Genomic DNA, 21,592 nt, shown 5'->3' with positions numbered 1-21,592 from the left:
GTAAGCACTAAATAACATAACAAAAATGACCCAAATTATTGATAGAAAATAACTTGTTACTGATAAGTTATTTTTTAATCAAGTATCTGTGTAGTCAGACTATGAACTTGTTAAAGCAATAATTAAAATACAAAAGTAGAAAGAATAAACACAAGAAAAAGATAGCAAGCGCAATTATAATAATTTCAGCCTGACCTATTTATACAAGTTCTTGATGTAATTACCCAGGGAATTCATGGAGAAAAGGACATCAATATAAAAAATTACATTAATTTCATATAGATGTTCAAGATGTAAATAAATTGCCATAATGACCAAGAGTCTCAAAAATCTTAATGAGAAAATACTTGACTTAGTTTGCCAAACAGAAAAAAAATGATGATCCAGGGCTTATACCAATGGAGAATATAAATTAACTTTTAAAGTCACATGGAAGGAGGTGGTAATAAAGGCATGGAAAAACATCTTTGAACTACCAAAAAATAAAAGAACATCAATAACCACTAAATCGTATGTTTTCTTCAACTACAAAATTATAATAATAATCTACATGTGCATCAAGGTCAACCTTGGCAGAGAATATTTAAAAAAAAAGAGGCCAGTTTTCAAAAGCAACATTCACTAGCTGACCACATCGTTACTATCACATAACTGATTAATACGTATAGATGGCAGAGGATAAGAAAGTCAGGCTCTGAGTCAGGAAGCCCTGAGTTCAAATCTGGCCTCACATCCTTACCAGCTATGTGATCTGAGCAAGTCACTTCACCTCATTTGCCTCAGTTTCTTCATCTGTAAAATGAGCTGAGAAGAAAATGACAAAGCACTATTTCTGTTAAGGAAATCCTACCAGGAAGAGGGCTGAAAAACAATAGCTTAAAAGCTAAGATCCCCTCTATGCTTAAAAGCTTGTTGACTAGAAGGACAGAAGATTTTTGGTAAAACAAAATACGGCCTTAAATGCTTTTCTCCAACAAGATATCTGCCATCTATGTAAAAATGAATAATTTAAGAAACATTTAATCAAAAGAGTGCTGTTCAGTGAGTGTCTGAGCATTCCTATCAAGAAAAGAGGTTTAGCAGGTTGAGAGGGCTAAAGTGGAAAACACAAGTAATGTAACTATTTTTTCGATGATCACTCCCGAGAAGAGATCCAATGCAAAGTCCAAGTCAAACAACGTTCAGACAGCTGGGTGAGCGCTCTGTCTGCATATGCCAGGTGGCTGACAACTCCCGAAACATGTTGGCAGTCAGATTCTACGTGGGCCCCCCACTCAAGAAATAAGAGGCTATGAGGAACGTCTGTCATCATTACAGCACCACTTAGACGGACAACGTGTAAGAAAAAGTCTCCTGGACAGCGACTGCAAGGCTGCGAGCCGCCCCCAAAACTGAAAGGAAAAGGGGAATTCACCGGGTTGCCTTCGGGGAATGATCTAGTATCTTTCAAGACACCAGGTTCTCCGAAACAAAGGCCTCTCTTTTAAAAATGAGCATTCTTCTGGTGAAGTTATATGGCTACAAGTGTGAAGAAGAGTCTCTGAAAGGCTGGAACTGAGGGCAGGAGAGGCGGACGTGCCGCACATCGCGAGCACACAACCCGAAGGTTTCGCCGATAAAGTCTGGGTGGCTCCCAGGCGGCTGGGTCACAGATCCCCTGGGCGGATGCCAGGCGGGCCTTGTGACACGGGCCTTGGCGCTCTCACGGCCCTGGCCCCCGGACAGGCCCCCGCCCGGCCCCTAAGCCCCGAGCCCCGGGGGCTGCGCTACCTTTGAGGATGACGGTGCCGTCGCCGCAGGGGCAGACGCTGACCACGTCCGGCATGTCCAGGACCAGCTCCATGGTGGAGCGGTAGCCCAGGATTCGGAGAGGCAGGTGGTTGCCCACCATCGAGAGGTACTCCCTCTCCAGCTGCTGCGGGGTCAGCCCGTCCTTGGTGGAGATGAGCAGCGAGCGGATCTCCTTGCGCAGGCACTCCTGGATCCTCTCCTGGTCCGACATGCTGCCGACACTAGAGGAGGACCGAGAAGCCACACAGCTGCATGAGAAAAGGGGCTACTTTTAAACGTTAACACCAGCTGCGATCGCTATTAAAATAAAAAAAAAGTTAAAAAAAAAAAAAAAAGGCAGGATCGGCAAGCTCACGGCTTAGCCCCGCGGCCCGGCCGGCCCCGCCTCTTCGGCCCGGAGCTGTCAAGACTTCTCCGGGAGTTGGGGCTCGAAGTCCGGCCGGCCCCCGGGGCCGCTCTCGGGGTGCACCGAAAAGCGGCTGCAAAGCTCCGGCTTCCAGCCCCGCCTCGAGGCTCGTCCCCACCTTTTCCCCGGCCAGTCCCGCCCGCGGCTCTGCCCCCACCCGCCACTCAGCCCCCGGCTCTGGGCCGGCACTTCCCCCCCCTCGCGGGCCGGACCCCAGCTCCGCAACGTTCGCCCCCAGCCCGCCGCCCCCCAACGTCCGCGCACGGGCCCAACGTCTCCCTCAGGCCGAGGCCGCAGGGCCAGTGCGGCCGCGGCTGAGCGAGGGGGGGGGGGGGGCCCGGCGCGGCCGGGGCGGTCTCTCCCCGCCGCTCACCCGCCGAGCTGGGCCACGGGGCCCCCGCTAGAGCTCAGCTCCCCTCTCTCTCCGCCCACTGCGGCCGCCGCCACTGGCTTCTCCCGCTGCCCGCTGTCCTGTGCGCGCGGCGCGGCGGGCAGAAGAGCGAGCTGTGAAGGAGGGGCCTTGCGCCTGCGCAGCGGCGCCCGCCCGTCCTGACGCCCGGGACGCGGGACGCCGGGCCCCTGGCGGGAGGCTGCGCGAGGCCGCCGGGGCCCTCGGGACAGTTGGGGCGCCGCGAGGCCGCAGGAGAGGGCCGGGAGCGGGGGCGTCGCCGTCCTGCCCCGCCCTCTGCGACCCGGCCCACGCGCGTTCGCGCCGGCCGCGGCTCGGGCCGCCGCCTTGGGGGCCGCGGGCCGGGATCTGGGCGCGGGCCGGGCGGCCGCTGCAGCGGCAGTGCCCGGGATAGGGGCCCAGCCCCTCGCCCTCGGGACCCCGGGGCCCCGCCCCGGGCCGGCGACCGTTGGCTCCTGTGGCCGCGGCCAAAGGGCCGTGCGGAGCCGTAGCGGCAGGGGAGGCGGCGGCGGCCGGGGCAGCGGCGGGCGCCGGCAGGGGCATCTCAGGGCCGCCGAGAGCAGAGCGAGGTCGGAGCCCGAACACCTGTGGCACATCCCCGGGGGGAGCAGGAGCGGAGCTGCCCTGACCACGGGGGTGGCGACCCGGAGGAGGAAGCGCGGGGGTGGCGTCGGCCGGGCGCAGGGCTCGTGCCGGCTGGCCCAGCGGCCATCGCGCTGCCTCGCGGGCATCCTGGGCCCCGAGGGCGAGGAGCTGGCGTGGAAGCCGAAGGGCCACCGCATCCCGGGAGCAGGCGAGCCTGCCTGACCACGGGGCTGGGGACTGCGGAGGAGCGCAGGGTGGGCGGCGGCGCCACTCCGGCCTCGTGCCCGGCAAGCTTGCCAGCGCTGCCCTCCCGCTGGGGCCCCTCGGGCCCGAGGCCGGGGATGCTGCTCGTGGAAAGCCAGGGCCCACCCTCCGGGCGGCAAGCCTTCCGACAGGCTGGGGCTGCGAGAGCCAGTGGGCGTAAATCAGCGCCGCTCTCCCTATTTGGCTTGGCAAATCTGTTGCGAGCCTGCCCTCCACGCGGAGCCGGGCCCCTCCGCCGTCGACCGGACTCTGGCCCATGAGCGCCTCCTGGGCGGGCGAAAACTTCCCAGACCGTCCTTTTGTAACTGAAATACAGCGCCACTTATCACACTATTTGCTTGGTTCTTTGACAGAGCTCCTCAGAGGATAGCTCTCTGGGTCCTGGGACAGGACTGCCGTTCGCCTCTGGGCGTAGCGTTAAAATTTAACAGTGGTTTTGGTACTAGGTCGAGTCTCCTCCTCCCTATGCGTTTTCGGTAGACATCACAGCAATTATCTCTCGTATCTGGATCAAAGACTCGTTCCTTTGGCGTACTTAAATTTAACATTCTTTTAACTTTAAGTTAGTTCTCTCCTTCTCCTCCTACCCAACAGTGTGGTGAAATCGACAGCAATTATTTTGGAAATCATCCTAGAATATTCCATGTTAGGCGTTTTTTTTTTTTTTTTTTTTAAGTAAGAAAAATATAGTGAGAAGATACTTGTTTGGGTTCATCCCTTAGTTCTCTCTGGAAGCGGATGGCGGTTTTTTTTTTTTTTTTTTTTTTTTTTTTTTTTTTTTTTTTTTTTAATCCCCATCATGAGTCCTTTGGGATGGTTTTTGGATGATCAGAGTAGCCGGGTCTTGGCAGGTCGTTATCGTTATGATAACTGCGCATGATGATTTGGAAGTTGTTCTCACTGCCCTTGGCTTGTTTTTGTTTTTAAGCTAGCCCCTCTTCATTCCCTACACAGCGCAACGGTGCTTCGTCACAATTGCATTGCACACTTTGTTAAGCCATTCCCCAATTGATGCTGTTCCTCAACTTCCAATTCACTGCTACCACAAAAAAGCTGCTATAAATAATACTATTGTACATGTGAGTCCGTCTTCTGTGAGTCCTTTGGAATACATACTTAGTAATGGAATCAGTGGGTCAAATTGGGCAGCTTTATAGCCCACTCTCCTTTAGTTTTGAAATGTTTACTGAACAAGAATACTTACCATATTTAGAGCCTTCCACAATCTGCCTCCAAGATGTCTTTCTAGTCATATCATATATTACTCTCCACATGTCATCAGTTTCGGTCAAAGTGGATTTCTTGGCCATGCTTGCTTATCGATCTGTATACCTATTTTCACACACAATGAATTTCTCTTTCCTGATCCCCACTCCCCATTTCCTACAGCGTAAGTCTCTAAAGTGAAAGTAAAGTTTAAGTTTCTCATAGTACTTTGGACTTGGCCAGTCCCAAGTCCCCAATTCCTTTTCTCTCTCTCTCTCTTTTTTTTTTTTTAGCTTTTCAATTTTCAAAATAAACGCAGTTTTCCACATCCATCCATACATTAATATAATAAAACTTAATTAATATAGTTCTTTGGTGGCAAATTCTTTCCACAGATCTGAGAGGTAGACTATCCGTTGTTCTTCTAAGTTATGAATATCGCTATGTCTAAATCATGAACCCATTTCCACGTTATCTTCGTGTTAGGTATGTGTTAATAGCTAGTTTCTGCCATACTAATTTCCAGTTTTCCCAGAAATTTTTGTCAAATAATTCTTATCCCAGAAGCTGGGGGCTTTGGATTTATCAAACAGTAGATTACGATAGTCATTGACTTGTGGTTTGTGAACCTAACCTATTCCACTGATCAACTACTTTATTTCTTAGTACCAAATAGTTTTGATGACACTGCTTTATAATATAGTTTGGTATAGCTAAGCCACTTTCATTTGAATTTTTTTCATTAATTCCCTTGAAATGCTTGACCTTTTGTTCTTCCAGATGAACTTTGTTATTATTTTTTTCTAGCTCTGTAAAATAATTTCTTGGGGTTTTATTGGTATGCCATTGAATAAGTAGATTAATTTAGGTAGAATTGTCATTTTTATTATTTTAACTTGGCCTACACATGAGGATTTTATATTCTTCCAATTTATTGAATCTTGATTTTATTTGTGTTGAAAGTATTTTGTAAAAAGTATCCATATATAGTTCCTGACATTATCTTGGCAGGTAGACTCCCAGATATTTTATATTATCTATAGTAACCCAATTCCTTTTTTAAATGGTCCACTGAGATGATGGAGAGAAAGGGAGGATGTGACAGTATAAGAAAATTGGTTTCAAAAACTAAGAAGTTCCAGCTCATTCTTTGTTGGTATATAGAAGTCCCAGGTAAAGATTAGGAAGTCATAGGTTTGGGAGGGAAAAAAGGAAGGAAGAATTTGGAACTCAAAACAAAATTGTTTAAAAAATGTTTTAATAAGTAATTGGGGGAAATGTATACATGATTGTTATAGGATCATAGATTTTGGATAAAAGTGATCTTGGAAGCTATCTAAGCCAACTTTGTCATGTTACAGAAGAGTAAAAAAAACAGTTTAGTTTCAGTAAACATTTAGAAATTTATGTGACTTAACTAGGGTCAAATAGGCAAATGGTGAAGAACCCAGATCCTGAGTCTCTGGATAGAACTCTTTCCATTTATTTATATGTTGCTGCCTGTTTTTTATTTTTTGTTTTTTTTCCTTTTTTAGCTCTAGCAAGTTGTTCCAAATGACTTCACATACCTCTCAGTGGGTAAAAACTTACCATGCAACCTGGAATTGGGAATAGTGGGGGGTCTGATGTCTATAGGACTGATATGACTGTCCCCTTATCTAGTGTGTTTCCATGCTATAAACCTCTACTAAAACTAAATACAGGACAGCTGGTACAATGGAAAGAGTGCTCCACAGTGTTTGCTTTCATGGTCATTGGAACAAATTCTTCTCATCCACCCATTCTACCAAGGGAAGTTATCATGTGCTCAGAGTAGATGTAAACCAAACTTACCCATCATGGTTAACCTCTCTGTTTTTTTAACCTCTCTGCCAAGATGGTTTTACTGGGGTGCGACTGTTGTACATTCTACAGCTTCTTGGAGTCATAGGTGAGAATTGAGTGACAAACATCAAAGGTGGATGAGCAGTCTTGAAAAGGGCTTAACAGCCCTCATACCCGAGGTGCCAAACCTCTTGAACACACTATACATCCAGACACCAGCAACTAATGAAATAAAATCTTCATTCTAGCCCCAAGGATAAAGAATTTGAAGTCATGGAGATGAACAGCAAGCTTGGGCTACCTAACTATAGAGGAGGGCAAGGAGAATATTGCATAAATACAGTTAGAAAGGTAGATTGAGACCAGATTGGGAAGAGCTTTAATAGCTAAACAGAAGGATTTCTACTTGGTCTTAAAGGCAATAGGAAAACATTGGAATTTTTTGATTAAGAAAATCAGTTATGCTTTAGGAAATTCACTTTGTAAGCTTTGAGAAGGATAGATTGGAATGGCAAGTGACTTGAGGCAGGGAAACCAATTAGGAAGTCATTGGCATAATCTAGGTGAGAAGTAATTAGAGCCTAGTGTTTGTATAAATAGGAAAGAAATAATTGCAAATAATATTATGGAGAGAAACATGACAAGACTTGGGAATTGTTTGGATTTGTTGGCTAAAGTGAATAAGCTGAACATAATAAAGTTGTGAACCTCAGTGCCTGGAAGGATGGATACACTTGACAAAGGTAGATAAATTTGGGATAGGGGTGAGTTTGAGAAAAAAGATAATTCTCTTTTAGACATGCTTAATTTGAGATAATACTCAGTTAAAATATATAATAGAGGGGAATTCTAGGGATAGAGCCAAGATGTCAGAGTAAAGCCAAGAAGCTTCTTGAGTTTTGTAGCTCTAAAACCACATTAAACCAAGCCTCTGAATAGAACCTGACAGAATGAAATCACTCTCCAGCTCAAGATAGGTTGGAAGGACTTCAAGAAAGGTTAGTCTCGCTAGGGTGAAAGAGGTGCTCAGTCCAGCTCAAGACAGTTTCCAGGAAAGCTAGTGATAGGGTCTTAATCACCGCAAATCAACAACCGAGACCCTCTGTCATGGCCCAGTAGCAGAGCAGACAAGTAAGGTAATCTCTAGTTTCAGTACAGAGGGCAAATTGCAAACCTAGAAACAAGGCTATTACCTGGAAAGAGCAGATGGGGCTACGCCTTGTTGGGAGCAAGACACCAAACACAAAGGGCCCCTGGAAAACTGCCAGGAAACCAGGCTGTTTCTTGGATAGAGCAGGTGGGGCTACGCCTTGTTGGGAGCAAGACACCAAACACAAAGGGCCCCTGGAAAACTGCCAGGAAACCAGGCTGTTTCTTGAATAGAGCAGGTAGGGCTACCCCCTGTTGGGAGCAAGACACTAAAAAAAATGGGCTCCTATGCTCAAAGGCAAGGCTCAGAGTAGTTTGGGACAGTACCCGCTGTACCCCAGGACCATAAAAGTCACAAAATAAGAGGGGGTTGTAAAGAGAAAGAAATAAAATGAGCAAGAAACAGAAAAGAACCTTAACCATAAAAATCAGGGAAGACCAAAATACCAACTTACACAAGGACAAAATGTCCACAGTGGAAATCTCAGTGATATTAATAGATTCAAGCCCAAAGAGGCTTCCTGGAAGCTCTCATAAAAGATTTTAAAAGGCAAATAAGGAGAGAGAAAAAAAATTGGGAAAAGAAACAAGAGGTATGCAAGATAAGAGTCAATAGCTTGGAAAAGGAAGGACAAAAATTGAAAAAAAATTCCTTAAAAATCACAATTGGCCAAATTCAGAAAAAATCCACAGAAGAAAACACCTTGAAAAGTGAATTAATCAAGTGGAAAAAGAGATAGAAAAGCTATCTTTTCTAATCTAATGTGTGAAGAAAATCACACATTAAAAATTAGAATCAGGCAAATGGAAGCTAATGATTCTATGATACATCAAGAAGCAGTCAAAAAAAAACTGAAAAATATGAAAAAATGCAAGAAAATGTAAAATATCTCGTTGGAAAAACAGCCAACCTGAAAAATAGATCTAGGAGAGACAATTTAAATATTATTGGTCTACCTGAAGTCCAAAAAAGACCAAAAAATGAGCTCAGATAGCATTCTTTGAGAGATCATCAAGGAAAAGTGCTCTGATATACTAGAACCAGAGTGGGAAATAGTCATTGATAGAATCCATCAATCACCTCTGGAAAGAGATCCTATAAGGAAAATCCCTAGGAACATTGCTGCAAAACTCCAAAACTACAGTCTCCAGGAAAAAATACTGCAAGCTGTCAGACAAAAGCAATTCAAGTAGTGAGGAGCAGCGGTCAGAATTACCCAGGATGTGGCAGCAATTACACTAAAGGATCAGAGGCCTCAGAAGCCCTATTTCTGGAAGGCAAATTACCTGGGATTACAATCAAGAATCAGCTATCCAGTGAGACTGAGCATCATCATTCAGAGGAGGAGATGGATCTTCAATAAAGTAAGAGACTTTCAATCATTTCTATTGGAAAAAAAACAGAACTAAACAGAAAATTTGATCTTCAAACACAGGATGCAAGAGAAGCATAGAAAGGTAAATAGGGAAAATATATATTATTTAAAGGTTAAACTGTTTACAATCCTAGATGATAAAATGATATCAGTAACTCTTTATAACCGTAACTTTTCTTAGGGCAGTTGGAGGGGGTATATGTGAATGAAGACTATGAATGTAAATGGACTCTGATGTGATGATATCAAAGAAAAGGACATTAAGAGATGGAAAAATGATTGTATTAGGAAGGGGAGCTAAAATGGGACAAATTAGATGACATAAAGGAGCACAAAAAACTTATTATAATATAGAGAAAGAAGGGAATGGGATGAGCATTGTCTGAAGCTTAATCTCATCAGTTTTGACTCAAAAGGGGAATAATCACTCAGTTGGGAATAGAAATTTATCATACCCTATAAGGAAGTAGAAGAGAAAGGGGAAAGAAAAGGGAGGAACTGGATAGAAGGAAGGACAGATATACTAGGAAAAAGATGTAAGAGAAAGGAGGAGGAGTGATACAGGGGAGGGCAAGTAGAGGGAAAGATGGGTTAGAAACAAAACACTATTAAAAAGGGACAGAGTGGGAATAGAGAACAAAAGTATATATAGGGGAGAAAATAGGATGGAGGGAAATACAGAGCTGGTAATCATAACTGTAAATGTGAATAAGATGTTCCCATAAAATGGAAACAAATAGCAGAATGGATTAAAAACCAGAATTCTACAATATGTTGTTTACAAGAAACACATTTGAAACAGATATATACAGTGTAAGGGTAAGAGGCTGGAGCAGAATTTATGCTTCAGCTGAAGTAAAAAAAAAAAAGCAGAGATAGTAATTCTGATCTAAGATAAAGCAAAAGTAAAAAACAGATCTAATTTAAAGAGATAAGAAAGGAAACTACATCTTGTTAAAGGATGCCATAGAAAATGAAGTCGTATCACTACCAAATGTATATGAATCAAATGGTACAGCATCCAAATTTTGAGAGAAGAAATTAAGTCAGTTACCCTAAGAAATAAACAACAAAACTACTAGTGGCAGACCTCAAGCTCTCCCTTTTAGAATTAGATAAGCAAGAAAGAAACTATTGAGTTAGAATCTTAGAAAACTTAGATATGATAGACCTCTGGAGAAAATTGAATAGGGACAGAAAGGAATACACCTTTTTCTCAGCAGTACATGGCACTTGGACAAAATCTGGCCATGTATTAAGGCATAAAAACCTCACAGACAATCAAGGCAGAAATAATAAAGACTTCCTTTTTAGACCATGATGCAATAAAAGTTACATTTAATAAAGGGCCAAGTAAAAATAGACTAAAAACTAAATAGAAATTAAATAATCTAATTCTAAAGAACGATTGGGTCACACAACAGATCATAGAAACAATAATTTCATCCAAAAGAATGACAATAATGAGACAATATACCAAAACCTATGGGATACAGCCAAAGCAGTTCTGAGGGGAAATTTTACATCTCTAAATAGTTATATGAATAAAATAGAGAAAGAGATCAATGAACTGGGCATGCAATGAAAAAAGCTAGAAAAAGGACAAATTTAAAGCCCCAATTAAATACCAATTAGAAATTCTGAAACTCAAAGGAGATATTAATAAAATTTAAACTAAGAAAACTACTAAAGTAATTAATAAAATCAGGAGTTAATAAAACAAAATAGATACCATTTTAGAAAAAAGAAATTGAACAAACTTTCAATGAACTCCCTAAGAAAAAATACCCAGGGCCCGATAGATTTACAAGTGAATTCTACCTAATATTTAAAGAACAATTAATTCCAGTGCTATGTAAACTCCTTGGAAAAATATGTAAAGAAGGAGTACTTCCAAGTCCCTTCTATGACACAAATATGGTACTGATCCCTAAACTAGGAAGAGCCGAAACAGAGAAAGAAAATTATAGACCCTTTTTCCTAATGAATATTGATGCAAAATCATTATTTTAAATAGCTTTTTATTTTCAAAATATATGCAAAGATATTTTTCAACACCTTTGCAAAACCTTGTATTCCAAATTTTTTCTCTCTCTATTCCCTTCACCCATTCTCCTAGACAGCAAATAATCCAATGTATGTTAAACATGTGCAATTCTTCTATACATATTTAATCCACAATTATCATGCTGCACAAGAAAAACAACAAAAAGGTGAAAATAATTATGTTGTGATCCACACTCAGTTCCCACAGTCCTCTTTCTTGATGCACATGGCTCTCTGCATCACAAGTCTATTGGAATTGGCCTGAATCACCTCACTGTTGAAAAGAGCCACATCCAACAGAATTAATCATCAAATAATCTTGTTATTGCTGTGTATAGTGTTCTCTTGGTTCTTCTTACTTCACTTAGCATCAGTTCATGTAAGTCTCTCCAGGACTCTCTGAAATTATCCTGGTCATCATTTCTTATAGAACAGTAATATTCATTAACATTCATATACCCATAACTTATTCACCTATTCTCCATTTGATGAGCATCCACTCATTTTCCAGTTCCTTGCCAGTACAAAAAGGGCGGCTACAAACATTTTTACACATTGTGGGTCCTTTTCCCTTTTTATGATCTCTTTGGGATACAGACCCAGTAGAGATACTGCTGGATTAAAAGGTATACACAGTTTGATAGCTCTTTAGGCATAGTTCCAAATGATGAAAAAATTTTAAATAAATTATTAGTAAAGAGATTACAACAATTTATCATCAAGATAATACACTATAACCAAATGGGAATTTTACCAGGAATGCAGGGCTGGTTCAATATCAGGAAAACTATTATCATATTTGCCCATATCAGTAACAAAACTAATAGAATCATATAATAATCTCAATAGATGCTGAAAAAGCTTTTGACAAAATACAGCACTCATTTCTATTAAAAACACTAAACACAGGAATAAATAGAGTTTTTCTTAAAATAATAAACAGCAAGCATTATTTATAATAGGGAGAATTTGGATGCATTCCCAATAAGATCAGGGATGAAACAAGGATGCCCATTATCATCACTATTATTCAGTAATGTACTAGAAATGTTGGCTGTAGAAATAAAAAAAAGAAAAACAAATAGAATTTCTTTTCTATTAGATTCTATTAGAATAAATAATGATGAAACAAAACTATCACTCTCTACAAATGATATGATGGAATACTTGGAGAATCCTTGGGAATTATCCAAAAACCTACTTGAAACAATTAATTAACAGCTTTGGCAAAATTGTAGGATATAAAAAACCCACACAAATCAGCCTTTCTATATGTTACTAACAAAGCCCAGCAGCAAGGAATAGAAAGAGAAGTTCCATTTAAAATAATTGTGGTTAAAATAAAATATTTGGTTATCTGGGTTCCTGGATTTGTCACCACAAACCCAGGAACTGTATGAACACAATTACAAAACACTTCTTATACAAATAGTGAGATCTAAACAATAGGAAAAATGTCAATTGCTAATGGTTAGGCTGAGCTCCTATATAAAAATGACAATTCTACCTAAATTGGTCTACTTGTTCAATGCCATGTTAATCAAACTGCCAAAAAATATTTTATAGAACTAGAAAAAATAACAAAATTCATCTGGAAGAACAAAAGCTCAAGAATATCAAAGGATTAATGGAAAAAATACAAAGATCAGTGGTCTAGCAGTATCAGACCTAAAATTCTATTATAAAGCAGCAGTCATCAAAACTATTTGGTACTAGATAATAAATAGAGTGGTGGATCAGTGGAATAAGTTAGCTCCATGACACAATAATCAATGATTATGGTAATCTGGTATTTGATAAACCTCTGAATTCCAGCTTCTGGGAAAAAAAACTCATTGTATCACAAAAATTACTGGGAAAACTGGAAAATAATATGTCAGAGACCAATACCTCATACCCCATCCCAAAATAAAGTCAAAATGGGTACATAATTTGAGATAAAGGGTGATGCCATAAACAAATTAGGAGAGCAAGAGATAGTTGACTCATTAGATCTTTGGAGAGAGGAGGAATTTATGACCAAACAAGAACTAGAGAAAATTATAAAATGTAAAATGGACAATTTTGATTTCATTAAATTAAAAACTTTTTGCACAAACAAAACCAACACAAACATGATAAGCATAAAGTTGGGAGGAATTTTTACGGCTATTTTTTTTCCAAACAAAGGCCTCATTTGTAAAATATATAAAGAACCGTGTCAAATTTATAAGAATACAAGCCATTTCCCAATTGATAAATGGTCAAAGGATATGAACAGACAATTTCAGATGAAGAAATTAAAGTCATCTATAATCATATGAAAAAATGCTCTAAATCACCATTGATTAGAGATTAGATTTGCATTTGCAAATGCAACAACTCTGAAGTACCTCTCAGACTGGCTAAGATGATAGGAAAAGACAATGATAAATGTTGGAGGGGATGTGGAAAATACATGGCTGGTGGAGTTGTGAAATGATCCAACCATTCTGGAGAGCAATTTGGAACTATCCCCAAAGGGCATACCCTTTGATCCAGCAATACCACTACTGAGCCTGTATCCCAAGGAAATCATAAAAAAGGGAAAAGGACCCACATGTGGAAAAAATGTTGTAGTGGCTCTTTTTGTGATGACAAAAAACTGGAAAATGAGTGAATGGCTGAATAAGTTATGGTATATTAAAATAATGGAATATTATTGTTCTATAAAAAATGAACAGTTTTAGATTTTGCAAAGGCCTGGAAAGATTTATATGAACTGATGCTGAGTGAAACAAACAGAGCCAGGAGTAAATTGTACACATTAACATCAAGAATGTGTATTGAGCAACTATAAAACACTTTGTTCTTCTCAGTGACTCAATGATCCAAAGCAATCCCAATAGACTTTGGATGGAAAATGCCATCTGCAGCCAGAGAGAGAACTATGGACATTGAATGTAAATTAACTCATGCTATATTTACTTTTTTTTCTTTTTCTTCTAGCTTTTTTCTTGTGTTTTTTTCCATTTGTCTAATTTTCTTTAGGAAATGTGTGGGGTTTTTTTTCAAAGTACCTATATAGGGGCAGCTAGATAGTGCAGTGAATAGAGTACTGGCCCTGAAGTCAGGAGGACCTGTGGTTCAAATGTGGCCCCAGCCACCTAATACTTCCTAGCTATGTGACCCTGGGTAAGTCACTTAACTCCTATTGCCTCAGCAAAAAAAGAAAAGTACATGTATAACCCGAAAAAAATGTCCAATAGATCATTAGAAATGCAGGCTGGAGCTCACAGAGAGAGATTAGGATTGGATATGTAGAAGTGAAGTCAGTAGTATGGAGTTGATAATAAAACTACAAAAACTGATAAACTTACCAAATGAGAAAATATAGTAAGTGAACTACTTAAACCCATAGTTAGAGTGCATAATATGGGTGACAATTCAGCAAAGGAGACTGAGAAGTCATCCATATAGGAGAGGAAAGAAAAAGCAATTTTACAAAACCCCAGGCAGAAAAAAATGATAATAGCAAATGATGCAAAGAAGTCAAGAAGAATGAGGCCTGAGAAAAGACAGATTTAGCAATTAGATTATGGATACCTTTGAAGAAAGGGAGTGAACCTTTTAGGACAAAGGTATAGCTGAAGCTAAGTAGATTACAGTCACAAAACCCCTAGAAAGAGCCTCTTGTGTTTTGGGGTTTTTTTGCATTTTATGTTTTTATTGAAAAGCTATGTAATAAATACTACACAGCAATTTTCAAAACTACTCTGCTTTTTTGTGATTCTTAATTTTCTTTTTGTTTTCTGCTGTGCACTTTTTCCCTCCTCTCCCAATCACTTTACTAAAATGGCTTTCTCAATGGTTGCCAATGAACTTTCAGTGATTACATCTGGATGGGATCCTGGTGAGGAATCTCAGTGAGTCTCAGGCATGCTTTTGTATAAATTTGTTTGCTGAGAACTTTGAAATGCACTACTACCTATCTGATAAATCTCAGGAAGCTTTAGGAGAATTGGCCATCCCCCTGGCACCTTTATTAATGAATATCCTTTATGGCAGGCCTATGTTAACTCCAGAAACCTGATTAGTTCCTGGAGTAAACATAATCCTTCTAAAGGAATAAACAAATATTTTCTTTGATGGACCTCTTTTGATAGAACATCCCTATACCTGGGGCGGGGGGGGGGGGGCGCGGGAGCGCTGCTCTATCTCAAGGGTCATGTATCAACTGAGAATATTTAGTGTAGTGCCTTCTTTGTTCTCATCTTATAAAAACCTTTATCACTTTTTATCACTTGCCTAACAAAGCTTCCCTTTTGAGATTCTGGATAGCTGTGACCTGGGTTCTCTCAGCTGTTGGAATCCAGATGTTGGCGATTCTGCATAATGGTAATGATATATGTTGTATGTTGTCTATTGTCTATTTCTTACTTGTCTTGGTGATCACTGTGTTTGCTAATTGCACATTGCTTTCATGCTATAAGTTTTCTCTTTTCTTATCCTCTTTAAAACTATGGCTGTTGAATGGAAATTCCAAACCTACATTAATCCTACAATACCTAATGTTCTTTTCTCATTCCTCATGCTCTTGTAGTTTTTGACACTATTGTTACTATAGAATTATGCCCAAAGAATTTGTGTATACTTTGTGATCCAGCAGTAACACTATTGGGTCTGCTTCCCAAGGTGATTCCCAAGGGGAAAAGGAAAAGAACTTTTATGTTCTGAAATATTTGAAATAGCAATTCTCTTTATTGATGGCAAAGAACTAGAAACTGAAGAACTTTCCATCAATTGGGACATGGATAAAAAAGTTGTGGTATATGATTGTGGTGTGCTATACTACTGTGTTATAAGAAATGAGGAGATGGTTGATTTTAGAAAACTATATAAAGGCTTATATGAAATAATGAAAAGTTAAATGAGCAGAGAACATTGTATATAGTATATAGTATAGAGAACATTGTATATAGTAACACCAATATTGTTCTAAGAACAACTTTGAACAGCTAAGTCATTTTGAGTCTTATAGATTGAGTATTGAGTATAATATATTATTATATATGTATATGAATTAACTTTTAACAAAGGACAGAACTGATTAATAGAAGTATATATAAAATGGTTTTACCTTTGAGAAAGCCCTTTTAGTATAGTGATGAGGTCAAAAGACAGATTATAACAAGCTGAAAAATAAATCAATAGTGAGTTCATGAATATGGACTACTCTTTCAAGGAGTGTTGCAGGAAAAGAGATAAATATAAAAGCTTAAAGAGATGGAAGTGTAGGTCATGAAGATTTTTGAAGAATAAGAAAGACCTGAGCATATATAAACATAATTGGGAAGAATGCAGTAGACAAAGAGGGACTAAAGATGAGAAAGAGGGGATGATCTATGGGGAAAGCTTCCTAGGGTAGACAGAGGATCAAAGGCATGAGTAAGGGGTTAGCCTTGACATGGAGGACCACACTTCCTCTGAGACTTCTAAAAAGCAGAGAATATGTAAAGAGAGAAGTTTTTTAAACATGGAGGAGGGAAGATGAAGGAGCTCATGCTAGCTAGGCTTTGTTGGGAACGAAAGGATATGGGTCTGGGCCTAAGTCTAGGGAGAACTTTAATTGAATGGAGAAAGTTGAGATAGCCACTGTGTACAGTATGATAGGAAATCAATTAATAAAGAATATTCATGTATTAGTAAAAGAGTAAAAGAATTATTCAAGAATAGGAAGAATCCAGTTCCAATTAGATCATTTGAATTTATAGTGGAATTAGGCTGTTTTCCTGACTTTGGCAAAATAGAACAATTATTGGATTTGGAATTAGTGGACCTTAAATTCATGTCTCAGTTCTGCATTTAGTTCTTCCATTTAGTTCTTAAATGGAACACACACACACACACACACACACACACACACATATTTTGGCCAAGTTGTTGAACTGTTCAAATTCCTTATCTATAAAATTAAGGGAGTTGGACCCTTCAGTACCCCCTTCTGTTATTGCCTTCAGTGATTCCTAGTATTACGAAGGACTGCTCTAGTTCCAGCCAGTCCCATAACTTATTGAGATTAAATTCCAAGAATTAATTATGTATCCTGTACAGAAAGGGGAAAAAAAGGATGTACAAAGATGAGAGAGCTTTCTTAATTTTGTATAATGTAAACAGTGAACATTAACATTTAAATTAGCCTATTCAGCTTCCAATTTATTTAATTTCTAAGGCTGGCAAAATATCAAGAAATAAAAATAAGTACAAAGCTAGGAGTTCAAAAGTATGTGTGTGCCACAAGAGAATGACCCACAATTCCAATTAGACAGGAATCCAAGAGCAAACAAAAGTTTCTTTACACTCCCCTCATATGTTTATCTAGCAGTAGAATTAGGTAAATCATCAAGAACCAAAAGGGCCAACACAGCACTGAGTCTTACTGACCTCAAGCATCAATCAACTCTTTGGGAATATTGACGAAGCAAAATTTTTTAGTTATCTTTCTTCCTAAGCCTTTAGTGGAAAGTCTAAGGCTCTGAATCTCTCCTACTTGGCTACAATTGTTCATTATACTTTCTTTTCAGAATTTGAAGTGCTTCCCCCCCCCCCAAGGAATAATTTATAATTCCTACCAGACTTTGGTGATGATTATCAAATAGTTATGCCTGCGTATTGAGACAAGACAAGAAGTACAAATTGATTGTGAACTACAAATTGTAATACTCAGGATCCTACATGGTCAATCGCTATCCTATTTAAACGTCACATTCTTTCTTTATACCCAGGAAAATGAAACTTCCTTAAAGGCAGTGATTTTTTGTATTTGTCTTTGTATCCTAGTATCTTACTGAGTTCCAAGGAACGTTTATTAGGCAATTTATTAAAAGCGTGTTAGATTAGACAAAGGGATGGATTACCCTTTGACATCCAATTAGTCAATCATCTTTTGTTTTCTCCTGAAAGAAATATTTAACAAAAAAATTGGCTGGCTCTAAGATTGCTATACTAGTTGCTAAAATTCAAGATGAGTATATTTTATATGTTTTTGTATATTTTACTGGCTACAAAGGGTTTTCACATGTATTATTAATTTTAGATCAACTTAGTTAAAAGCATAATTTTTATTAAGCAACCACATTGTGTATATTAGGAATTATACTAGATGTCATAGATTGCATTCAGTGATGAACGATAACCACAATATTTGATAAATATCATTATATATTCATTATTTTGTTTTTTAAAATAGTTCTTTATTGATAATGTGTATCTTCACATCAATAATTTCTCAACCCACTACAGATTGAATTTAGAGAAACCTTGATTGGTAGTACATAGTGTGTCCCAGTAATTCCCTTTTCCTTTGCTTCAGAGTCTCTTCTTCAAAACCTTCATAGTTTGATTTTTGTCTTCCCAATAATCAGAGTTCAATTTCCTTTTTGTATTCATTTTATTTACAATGTTATAGCTATTGAGTATATTGTTCTCTTCATGTTTCTTTAACTTACATTGTTGTAGTCACTGCATAGCTGGTTCTCTTGGTGTACACTTATGTTGTTATAGTCACTGCTAATATTATGCACTTGGTTCTGCTCATTCCATTCAGGCAGAGAAATTGAGAATTATTAGGGCTCTAAAAATCTCAGGTTGGTGAAGAGCTATATTTCTCTTTATTAACTATCTAGTGAAGGATTCCCTCATTAATCTTATTATCATTAGAGAGGACTCTGAATTTGGGAAATTTTTATGTGAATTATTTGGTATGATGGACTATGGGAGACAAGCATCCCTAGGAAACTTCTCTATTATTTCTCCAGAATTCTCTCCCTTCCCAAATTCATTATTTCATTTGTCTGCCCTACTGCCCCCACCTTCTGCAACAACAACTATATGAAGTCGGTAATATACTTATTATTTTCGACTTTCTCCTACTAATAAGGCAGCTGCAGCTACTGCTTATATATACTCAGGCCATCCCCTGATGAGCAGATCAAGTACTTTGGATAAGAAGGCAACAGATTGCCTTTCTCTAGCCCACAACTGAGTTAAAACTTTCAAGACAGTTCCTTTATCTAGTTACAAACAGATGGAAAGGTTTGTTAAGGGTAGGCAGGTCCAATACTGGGACTGTAACCAGAGCCTGCTTTTACCTGTACCTGTTCCTGTACATTTTCTTTTCTTCTTTTAACCAGTCTAACTGATCTGGCTCTTCCTCTAACAGTTGATCAATAACCAGCTGCAGCCCTTTCCTTCCCTCCATTGGGATAGGATACCGTCTAATACAGGCTACAGCCTGAGGATTTTTAAATTTCCATTGGATCAACCTTCACCCCCTCACAATTCCCTTCAACTCAAACTTCTGGTCTAATATCTTCACTGGATTCAATACTTAACAAATGTACTTTAATAGCCAATAGTCCCTATGTTTTATCTCTAGATCTAATTTAAGAATTAAATTTCTTCCCAACAGGTTTATTCCTGCTTTTGGGACAAATAAAAATTTAACAGTAGTTTGTTTGTTTCCACACCAAATAGTTGTTTCATTATCAGAATTATTAGTCCCTACCAAAGCATACTTATGTGCAATTTGTTCTGCAATGCTGCAATTACACATATCCCTATATGGCAAATTTTCTTGCTTTGTTAAAGGGAGAAGGCAAGACAAACCTTCAAATTAATATTCCAAATAACTTTACCAAATTTCACAAAATTTATACCACTTATCCAGGAGGGCTGTCAAAATGTTACAGCATACCCAATATACAATTTAGAAAGTAACACGGTAGCTTAAACATAAACATGTGACCTTTTAGATTAATTACCAGAGAATATTTTTTTCAATATCGAATTTTTTAAACTTCAAATCAAATACAGATTTAAACTTCTAGCAGTATTTCAATATAAATACACACATATTTCTAAAATCTTATACCAGAATAAACATGTTCACAAACACAGTCCCAGAATTTGAGATAGCAGAAAACTGCTCTTTCAAGTCCATCTACAGGAATTTAAGAAATTAGTAGACTTCAGGCCCTGGGGGAGAGGATCAGAGAAATTTGGACCCAGGTGTCCAGCTGCAGGTCTGTGGCACAGTGACCAGCGCATCCTCCACGCCAGAAATGCCGGGGAGGGAGTCATACAGAAGATGTTGGGGCACCAGCACAAACTCCAAAAGAAGCCAAACAGGGAGGGACAACAGCCTAGCTAGGATAGATTTCACAAGGCTCTCCTAGAGAAGGCGTTTTTGGTTTTGTTCTTCCAGTAAGCCACAAGTTCTGGCCCTCAGAAGTCGTTTAGTCATGTAAATTAGGTCAACTCCATCCAATTAGCTGACTGAGAGACAGTGCCGAGCAACTTACTGATTAGTCTCAAAACCCCAGAATCTGCTGAAATGTTTTAACAGTTCTATAATCTTAACTATTTCTGCAGACCCAAATTGGTATCTCCACAGAAATATATTGGGTTTTTTTCATTGATGCAGCAGTTAAAAACCTTCCCTTTCTCAGAACTAATCCAATTATGTTCATAGCAAGAGCTTTTAAATCTCAAATGGCCAGATATTTTTTTTTAATAATTCGGCTGAAACACAGAAAATAAAACACAGGCTCACTCATACACAAAAACAGACAAACACAAACTGCTTTCAAATTCCTCTTCCTTCAGTCTAGCACAGAGTTGTCTCTTTTCCTCCTTGCCCCCACTCCTGGGAGCGTCCTCCCAATCCCTTCCCGGGGATTCCTCCCCGTACCCTAACCCTAGCTCTGCAAATCCAGGAAGTTTTGGCGATGCCGGCTCAAGACTTCCTCGTGGATTTTCGCTACATGGTAAAACTGCCCGGTTCGGCCTTCCATTAGAAGGCCTTTGATTCCTAGAAAAATCCTAGAAAGTGATCTCTGATTCACAAAGGGTGTTTCTTACTTTTGTTCCATATATTACTTGCATGGTCTGCCAGCTGGCTCCCCAATCGTTAAGATTCTTCCCAGTTACCTCAAAGTTTGTGGTTTGAAGTTGTGAGTTCGAAGGGAATGGGGTTCAACCTCTAGGACCGTTGAAATCAATGGGACCCTCTTCCCAAGGGGTCTTACCCTGCTCCATCAGAGGTCTGCAAGTTAAACCCCACTTGTTGAGCATCAAAATTGTTAGAAATGACACTCTTGACACTGAAAATTGGTTATCAAGGAAAATTTATTAAAGAAGAATCGGCTCAACTTTTCTGGACAGAAGCGGACCCCACTCCTCTTCTGGAAGAGGGATCTCTGAGTACAGAAGTGGGGGGACCTTTATACTTGCTCCTCTGAGCAGCTCCTCCCTTCATAGAACAGATTGATGTTTTATCTGGGTTACAGTCTTTCTAATATACCCATTACTTGTTTCCCCTTAATATGTATAAAACATGCCCCCCCCCAATACATCCCATGGTGGGGTATTCAAAAATGGTGGAAAATTCCTCCTCTGGGATGTATTGTTTAATATTCAGTTAGTCTATTAAGTAGAAGCAATAGTGATTTGATCAAGTCAGGTCATTGATCTCAATTAGTTTGCGCTGGATGGGCGACTATTTTAAGTTTGTGCTTT

At 39.7% G+C, this 21,592-nt stretch overlaps 1 protein-coding gene across 6 annotated transcripts in view; it reads right to left on the bottom strand.

Annotated features, from left to right (window-relative positions):
* TDRD5 (tudor domain containing 5) overlaps nucleotides 1–3,282 on the bottom strand; it is a 64,026-nt gene extending 60,744 nt beyond the window's left edge. For 5 of the 6 annotated variants that reach the window (XM_031936967.1, XM_031936964.1, XM_031936966.1 and 2 more), the window contains exons 1-2: nucleotides 2,571–3,282; nucleotides 1,771–2,039 (exon numbers count right to left, since the gene is read on the bottom strand). In XM_031936967.1, the coding sequence (XP_031792827.1) occupies nucleotides 1,771–2,039; nucleotides 2,571–3,202 (901 nt within the window). In that variant the 5' untranslated portion in view covers nucleotides 3,203–3,282. The remainder of the gene's footprint in view (nucleotides 1–1,770; nucleotides 2,040–2,570) is intronic. The other variant, XM_031936965.1, reaches the window with a different exon arrangement.
* Nucleotides 3,283–21,592: the final 18,310 nt, after the last annotated feature.

The sequence above is a fragment of the Sarcophilus harrisii genome, chromosome 4 (assembly GCF_902635505.1).
Source record: "Sarcophilus harrisii chromosome 4, mSarHar1.11, whole genome shotgun sequence".
NCBI lineage: Eukaryota > Metazoa > Chordata > Mammalia > Dasyuromorphia > Dasyuridae > Sarcophilus > Sarcophilus harrisii.
The sequence above is the reverse complement of the archived record's forward strand: the minus strand, read 5'-3'. Positions and strand labels throughout refer to the sequence as shown.